At 43.6% G+C, this 8,905-nt stretch overlaps 1 protein-coding gene across 1 annotated transcript; it reads left to right on the top strand.

Moving 5' to 3' along the window:
• Nucleotides 1–594: 594 nt before the first annotated feature.
• PVALB (parvalbumin) lies at nt 595–8,905 on the top strand. The gene is made up of 4 exons (XM_009332618.1): nt 595–645; nt 2,568–2,728; nt 3,134–3,243; nt 8,683–8,905. The coding sequence occupies exons 1-4, from the start codon at nt 595–597 to the stop codon at nt 8,709–8,711; spliced, it is 351 nt and encodes a 116-aa protein (XP_009330893.1). The 3' UTR covers nt 8,712–8,905.

Raw genomic sequence — 8,905 nt, 5'->3', positions numbered from 1 at the left:
GGGGGAGGGGGGAAGGGGGAGACGTTTAAAGTGTTTGAACGGTAAGGCAAATGTTCAAAACCTACATTACGTTTGCTTCCCGACCTCAAGAGCAGCTTGAAGCTTGGCATATGCTGCAGTTCCTTACTCATCACCGAAGATAACTGGTAAAGCTCGTCCTGACTTCCTAAGGGAAAAGGCTCTGCTCTGCACCACTAGCTCTCCCACCGCACCCGAGAACTTGACCTTGGCACAACTCTTTCTCCAGCCGGTACCACGACAGACTCTGGCACTGCTCCAGTAAGGCTGAGGCTCCAGCCTCCCAGGGAGCGACCCCGACTCGCGTCCTCCCCCACCCCGGTCCCCGCAAAGGCATCCCCGTCCCCCCTCTTTAGCCGAACCCTCGCGTCTGTGGACTACTCGGTGCGCTCTGCGAACTGGAGCGCGGCAGCCCATGGCACTTATCCACGCAGAGCTATATAGCTGGCGCGGCTCCAGCCTTTCCCGGTGTGCCATCCCCACACAGCACTGCAGCTTTGGTCATATGAGCAGAAATGATGAGAAAAGCACTTTTTAATCTTTTCGCACTTGCTTCCCTGTTCAAACAGTTGCAGGATGGCTATGACTGACGTGCTCAGCGCTGAGGATATCAAGAAGGCTGTGGGAGTTTTTTTTTTTCCCCCCCCCCCCCCTTTTCCCCCCTTTCGTCTCTTCGGCTTAGGATAGCAGTGCATTTATTTAAGATCGGGGAAGATTAGAGGATCCGGCTAGACAAAACATCAAATGAGGATGTGTTTTCAGAAGTGCAGTGAAAGCATGACAGGTTTATCAAGTGCAGGGCTGCTTCCTCAGCAAAGTTGCCCTGCACATTACGGAGGTGAAATACTTATTTTAAAGGAAGGCAAGCAGTAACTGCGGACAGACTTTGCTCCTACCGAGAGGATACTTTCAAAGGGAACAAAACCCCGGGCGAACCAGGGTGGATTGTATCTTGATGTGGGATGGGGAAGTCGGCCGTGGATGTCGGCGGCTCACCCTCGAAATTCAGTTTCAGGTATTGCAGAACTGCTGTTTCTCGTTTCAAGGAGTTTTTTTTCGCTCTTTTCTTACTTCTTATGCGGAATCCCCGGGTGGGCTTTGCTTTTCGGGATGGAGCAGAAGGCGACAGTAAGAGCAAGCGGGTGCACTGCTCGACTGCAGAAGCTTTCTGCAGGACGAATGGCTGCAGCGGTCCGTACTTCCCCCTCAGACTCCTCCGGGTTTCAGATATTCCCTACCCCTCTAGTTCGTCGCGACCCCTAAGCTGACAGCAAACCCTCTTCGTGCTTACAGAGATTCAGGCAGTTAAGGTTGCTCCCAAAGAAACGCCAGAAATGGTGCTTCGGGATGCACACGTTCTACCTCCCCCCAAACCACCCGGCTGATGGCACCACCGGGGAGAGCAGCCCCTCTCCGTCCCGCTCTCTGCCATGACCTTCCCGAACGGACAGAAGCGCCAAACCCGCTGAGCCCGGATAAACTCAGCAGCCGGAGGGTCGAAGGGACCAACAAACTGCTTTGCTCGATCCAGCAGCTGTTTTTCTCATTAGCTTCCATTGTTCTGGGGCCACCTCCAAGTCCCGGAGCAGATGCAATTAGCAGCAACTAATGACAGATCTCAGTCAAGCAGACCCCGAAAGACTGAGCCTCCTTAATTTTATGTAATAGGAAAAGCTGCGGCGGGAATAAAGGCGCACGGGGAAGGGCGGGGGGGAAGTCCACAGCACGTTTTGGAGGTCACTGTTTTGGATTTCGAATCCACACCTTTCTAATCCCCACCACGGCCGTTCGCAAGGCTACGTGGGCGGGACAAAAGCGGGTGCGGAGAAAGGCCGGGAGAGGTGGAGCAGGTAAACTCATTGATCTCGGCTCCGATTTCAAGGGCTCTGGGCTGGTTTTCTTTTCCCTCCCCGGCGACCGTGCCTCACACGGTCGGTCTTGCAGGCAGCTCACAGCACAGCACTCCCTTGCAGTGGCCGGGCTTACAAACCACCGTCGCTCGTACCTTTAGCGATAGAAATGCAACACTGATTTCTAGTCCGTCTTCGGGAAAAACGAAACAGAACGGAAACAGCCATGTGCTCCGAAACACTTCTCGTCAGTGCTGGGCTCCGTGGTTGAGCAAGAGAGGGTCGGTTTTCTTTCCCAGGGGTGGAAATGTCAAAAAGTGACAGCGATCTAATAGTCAGAGTCCGCTCTCAGGTGACCGTTTTAGCGTAAAACTTAGCAAAAAAAAAAGGGGGGTTAAGGCACTGAAACGAGTCCGAGCGGGTTAGACTTCAGCTCCCAACTCTACCACAGGCTTCCTGTGTGACCTTGGGCAAGCCTCCATCCCCCAGTAGCTCAGCTCTTCGCCTGCAGAGCGGAGACCCTGCCCCTCTCCCCCTTTGCTTGTTTCAACTGCTGTCTGCGAAGCAGGGAGGATTACAGCGCGTACATCTAGCTCCCACCACAGCTGGGCTCGACTGTGCCTCCCAGGGTAGGACGCGCAGCAGTATGAAAGAAAGCCACGGGTATGTGTTGACATATGTTTCAGTGATTTCTCTGAGCAGTTCTCTGGCCTTTCATCTCCCATAGCGGCTGAATCTTTTAACTACAAGAAGTTTTTCGAGATGGTAGGATTGAAAAAGAAGAGCCCAGAAGATGTGAAGAAGGTTTTCCATATTCTTGATAAAGATCGAAGCGGCTTCATCGAAGAGGAAGAATTAAAGTAAGTAAAGATACGTCCTTTCTCAAATAACCTTGTCTTAAGAGTCTAATTCCCTGTTTTCTTCTTTACAAGACTCTAGATAAGATCATACAATTCAATCTCTTGACCAGTATTTGTGTGCAATAATCAGTTGTTTGCTGAGTATGTGATCTAAAGCGTGTTGGAGGTAGCTAGCCGTAGCTTTTATTGCAGGACCCTGAGACACACGAACGGTCGATACCCTACAGATAGTTCTTCAGTCACATGCAGTTTCAGAGTAAAGCGCTCCTCCAGAATGTTGAAGAAGGTCAATAACAGAGGGTACGACCCTGGATTCCAACTCATATATCAGAACAGTGGCACAATTAAATACAAAGTGAAACTGTTCTGAAAAACACTTTTCCTTTTTCCATGCCTCCTCTTTAGGTTTGTACTGAAGGGCTTTACCCCAGATGGAAGAGACCTATCGGACAAAGAAACGAAGGCTCTTCTGGCTGCTGGAGATAAGGACGGTGATGGTAAAATTGGCGCTGATGGTATGTGATTAGAGGAGTAAACTTGGACAGTAACAATCGAATATTACTCTTACATACCAGAACTGAGGAAATCTAGGAATCCCGCGGGGCTGTGACCTTCTCAAGGGCACAATTTGGATTATAATGAAATGCAAAGTCCTGCTACATTTGCCATACCTTGCTTGCAGGCTTTAGGGGAAACAGGAGGCGAGTTCTGACACTAGAGGGGGCAAGAGTTTACAGAGACCGAGATGCAGTCAAGGCACACTACAGCACAGGACTAAGTACCGGTCCAACTTCTACTTCAATTAGTTTAATTTTCCCGTTGATTTCAGTGGAGTGAGGATCAGGACACTGGCAGTTCAAAGACCCGGGCTTGACTATAAAACTTAGAAAGGAGAAAGTAAAAGAGCTGAGTACCAGCATTTCTGCTTGATGATTAGTAAATAAGAAAGTGATGCATGACTTAGCAAAGCAATGCTCTTAAAATTCAAAGTAAAGTCAGTCTGCTAGGGAATTCCTATACAATAACTGTCTATCCAGCTTTGGCTAGCGTTTATGTGGGTCTTCACAGCTAAGAAAGCTTGTCGCTCCCTCTTACTAAAGATGAGAACTACAAGAAAAGAACAACTTTTCCTCTCGCAGCATTGCTTAAAAAATCACTGCTGTTTTCTGTTCCCTCTTGGGATGAATCCAATTAGCCCACATACAAAATTTCCCCTTTTTCCTCTTTCTTCTGTATCCCTGAGACACATTGGAAGTGTGTCTCAGAAGGAAGACATGCAGAGATGCATTTCTGCATTAAATCTTTCCTCACTGGAGGAGATAGTAGCAGAGGTTTGTGGTCGGAGTACTAAATCACCTAGACTGCAGGCAATTGCTAAGTTTTCACCATATTGACGAGCCATATGATAGGGTGAAACCTAAAAAATATCTAAAAAACTTCACATCTCTCTGTGTTACCTGATCTCTGGGATTTGTAAAAAATGTTATCTCCAACTAAGAAGCAATTAGAAAAGGAATAGAAAGCAAAATAAGGTTAACTAACATAGCTTCCCAGTTTAGAAGCTGAAAAAATGACATACAAAATCACCCACTGACATATTAGTCAGGTGACATACTAGCTAAACTGCCTGTCCATAGCACACTGGCATGTCGGTGACTATGATCCTGTTTCTAGGCTAAAGCCTCTTAATTTCTCAGATCATGATTATATTACTGTTGCAGAGGAGCAATTGTGAAGCATCTAGGGGAAGTTCCCGCTAAACTTTAGCAGCGCTACTGAACCAGAGAAGTGTGTCATTATTTGAAATTTCATATGCTTTATTGTATGGGTCCTCCTTATTCCCGTTAAAATTAGTGGCAGATCAGTGGGCAAGATTTTCAGAAGAAAACTTGATTCAGGTAAGTAAGCTTACAGCTGACCCACCAACCTCACGTCAGATACATTTTCAGTTATTCTCGGAAGGCTGCAAAACAAAAGCAGTATCAACTGGAAGAAAAGAACTATATTGCAGGATGATTGTGGCTTATACAAGAGGATACAGCATTAACTTTTTTATTTAAGATTGACCAGAACTTTTTTTAAAGGTGAAACGATGCCTGAAAGCCAGTACATTGTAACAAAGCAATACGAAACACCTCTTCTCCTTATCTCTTTCTTCTGCAACTTTTACCCTTCCTTAACTTTGAACTGGAATTACTCTGAACTTATACACGATAATGAGAAGAGAATGAAGGGCTTTCTTCTTTTGCTTCTTCTGGCCGTATCCCTAGTATACAACATTACAGGTTTCTTTTCCATTTCTTAATTTTCTTAAATTTGACTCTAACAGCAAATTGTTACACCGGAAAGGCTTGAAATCCATGCAAAGTTAACAGCTGGGACTGTGACCAAAGGATGAGGATGACAGATACTGTCCTGCTTTTCCTTTGGTTCACAAATCCAATTCCAGATTATAACTGCCTGTGTAAATAAAATGTAAAGTCACGAATGTACATCACATTCATATTCCGTATCGCACTGCTGTGTTTCTGTTGCAATCCATTTGTTTGTGTCCCTGTAATTGAATTGTCAGGCCTCACTTTTACCCCTTGTTTCAAACATCAGCTTCGTACATCACTGAATGATCACAAACACGCCGCCTTTCACAGGGGTTAATGTTAATTCACTAGATGGCCCTTGAACGCTGTCCCTCAGGAGCCCACAGCAGCTGTAAGAACTGATCTTCACGGATTTTGAACACCACAGAGCCATCTTTCTCAGACCTATCATCACAAGCGTTAATCCCAACCTAATCAGCCTTCTTCCAGTTAGAGGCCTCACATTACAAATTTCCTCTTGGGTCTCCCGCTTTAAACCTTTTATCATTCCTGCAAGACTGTTCAGCTCAGAAATTGCTCCACCAGCTTACCTCTTGCCCGATCAAGATTTGTAATTTGTGGCTGATCTGCCAGTTTCAAACAGTTGAAAACTTGCAGCCTGTTCATGCAAGACACGATCATCTTCTGTGTGATGTCGAGCCCCCTCCATCTTCCGCTGATGTGAACAGGAGATGACGAACTGGACAAAAATTGCAGGCCAAGGCCAGGTTACCTAGCAAAACTACAAACGTTAGCTTCCAGATTGGATGGGGAAGCGATGCTGAAGCAGCTCTGTCAGCTTCAGAACATTTATAAGAAAGAGGAGAAAAGAAAATGAAGATTTCTGCTCATAACGTTTTTTTAATCTATTTTGTGTATTAGCACTGGACATGCGCATCACGACTTTCAGCTTCTTGATACTAATAGACTTGAGAAAGCACATCGAGAATTTAAAGATCATGCACTGTAGACAGAACAAACCCAAATTTTTATCCCAGTAAGTTTAAATGTTTTCCTTGATGCAGCTCAACTTCTGCAGATATTTAAAAATATTTCAATTATTTTCTTTAAACGTTGTAAAAATGAGACATCAAGCATTCAAAATTACGACTGACAAATCATAGCCTTGCTACAGGTAAAAGTCAAGACAAAAAAGAAAAATCCTTTGGAAGTCCTTCTTTTCTTGTCCCTCTTCATGCTTTCGTATCTTCTAAAATAAATTAGTGTAAGTCATTACTTATGAAGTTTCCTAAACAGATTTGCTGTTGTATGGATAACGTAAAAAACACAATCTGATGAGAGGAATCATTAGCCTACAACATGTCCTCTGTAATTACATCTGTCATTTCAGTAAAATATCGCCGGGCATGCATTAGGCTGGTATAAACTACTAAACTATACTGAACACAGTGAAACAACCCTCTCCTTTTAAGTCAGAGCTTTGACACAAGCTAGCTAGTAAATCATTTTACATGACAAAATAGTCTAAATCCTTGTAATTTAAAACTATTTTTTGTGCAAAGAAAGATACAGTTTTGTTTGGAAGGCGAATGACAACTGGAAAAGAGGATGTAGTCAATCACAAGGATTCTCTCGCTAACAGGCCAGTCAGAGGCAATAAACACTTACAAGAAGGACCAACAGGCAGGGGCTAATATACGGTGCCTCATTATCTCAGAAGTTTTGCATATGCAAATGCACTTTGTAACAATGCCTCCACAAGCCACCCGTGGTTGGGCTAACCTTCACCGGGAAATAAATGGTGAACTAGTTTACAAGATTATTCCGCTGGAACATCTTTGAAATATTTAAAGTATGTTGAAAATCCTGGAAAAAGTATAAAGCGCATTGCAGTTATTCATGAAGGAGTATTTTATGGTCTGCTGGCTATCAGAAAGTACCCGTGAAATACATTGCCGTTAAGTGATAATACCGCTATTGTAATGAATTACAGAAAATATTTGGCTGCAAGTCTGAATAACCTTTTCCAAATATATTCTGTAGATACAAGTTATTATAAAAAGGATTTAATTTAGCTGTAGCAAGTATGGCAACTTGTTTAATAGAATCTGCATAGCTAGTTTTCCCTTTTGGAAGGGTCTCATCCATTGCAGTTCACGTTTCTCTCTGCAGGATTTATTCACACAGTGATTCAATAATCATAGCCTTTTTCGGTTTTTGCCCAGAATAGTCTGGGTTTCTATCACAAGTACTTTATGTTATCTCTTAAATTCAGTTTGCCACACTTTCCATCTATGTACCCACCGTGTACAGGATTTATACACGTTTTGTGTTAAGTAATCTGCATCACTAATCCTAATTTGGATTTACATCTTTCAAAATGATGGATAAATGTGGATTTAATTTAAACCCTCTGACACTTTTATTTCTCAGTTTGGTTTGTTAGCGTTTGGCAACCTGTTTTTCGGACACGTCATCAAAAGCGCTATCTGTTTGTACACACCAGTCAGTAAAGGTCTCACTTGTTAAGAGTTTAGCGTTTTTCAACTGAACGTTAGAACGTTCTTTAAAATGCCTAATTTTCATCTTCTATCTTTTTTAGTTGCAAGACATTACTCTGCATTATGTCACACTTCAGTAATTTTCTCTTGAGCCTTTACAGATGACTGCCTCCCCTATTTGCCATTTTCCTCTCAGCTGATTATGTTAAACCCACAAACCACTCTCTCCGTACACCCTCTAATCCCTTTATCGTCTTTGTTGCCCTTCTTGGGATTCCCTCCAGCCTGTCGTTTTTAACGCTCTGAGGCACACACAGCTGTGCGAGGTACTCTCAAGTGTTCGCGTGTTCCAAGGTTAGGTGGAGTCAGGAATTACGACCTCCCGGGGTAATACAGCGTTCGGAGTGCAGTATGCCAGGCAGCTATTCACCGGGATACAAACGTGCCTTTTCCGTGCCTTATCACCCTGCTGAAAGGCATTGTGTATACCAAAGCATAAAATAACCCCAAGCTGCAGATAGATACATTTATGTAAATATTATGGATGCAACACTAATAAAAGCCACAGGGTAAAATCCTGGCCCTCTGAGATCACAGGAATTTTTCTCGTTATCACCAATGTGGTCAAGATTGCTACGTAGGTTGGTGTCAGCCTTCTGTTTTTGTAATCTGTCGTTTTCAGTCAATTTGCCATTACAAAATCGAGTTTAAATGTAATATATTTATAATACAGGGACACGAATACTCGGAAAGACTCATTAATGAGTCTCTTTGCCAAACTCTGATATAAAGGAAATTTATCTCACTGCAAAATTCAATTTCTAGTTCTTGCCTTCATCCCGCTGACATTTACAAAGGAATAACAGGGAACTAATCAAGTTCTTCGGATGAATAGCGGTGGACAGTCTCGACAGTCTGGGATGTGTAGCATTTCTCCCTGACCCTCAAAAAATCCTTTCATTTCACTGTAAGATTTCCCAAGTCATACTTTCCCTTTAATTAACTTGGATTTCTTTGTTCTTCTGTTATTGTGATGTTTCTGCTACACCAGTGACTCTGTAATCATTGTAATATGCTTCCTCCTTCTTTACATTTTCTTTTTTTAATATTTTTAAAAAATTTTTCCCTTCTCCAGAATTTGCAACTATGGTGGCTGAATCATAAAGGCTTTGACCAATGCAAACCCTTCACCCATCCTTCACTGCCCAATTCCAACCACCTCCTGCTGACTGCTTTGGCTCCTGTTCTATTTATTTATGTTATTTTATACTCCAGCTCTGTTCTCTGCAATCCTGCAACTCTGTAATTGTGCTGAAAGACACTGTCAAAATAATAAAGGTCACATCAACCTGGGCTTC

Source organism: Pygoscelis adeliae, unplaced genomic scaffold (assembly GCF_000699105.1).
Source record: "Pygoscelis adeliae isolate BGI_AS28 unplaced genomic scaffold, ASM69910v1 Scaffold399, whole genome shotgun sequence".
NCBI lineage: Eukaryota > Metazoa > Chordata > Aves > Sphenisciformes > Spheniscidae > Pygoscelis > Pygoscelis adeliae.
This window is presented reverse-complemented; position numbering and strand designations above follow the sequence as displayed.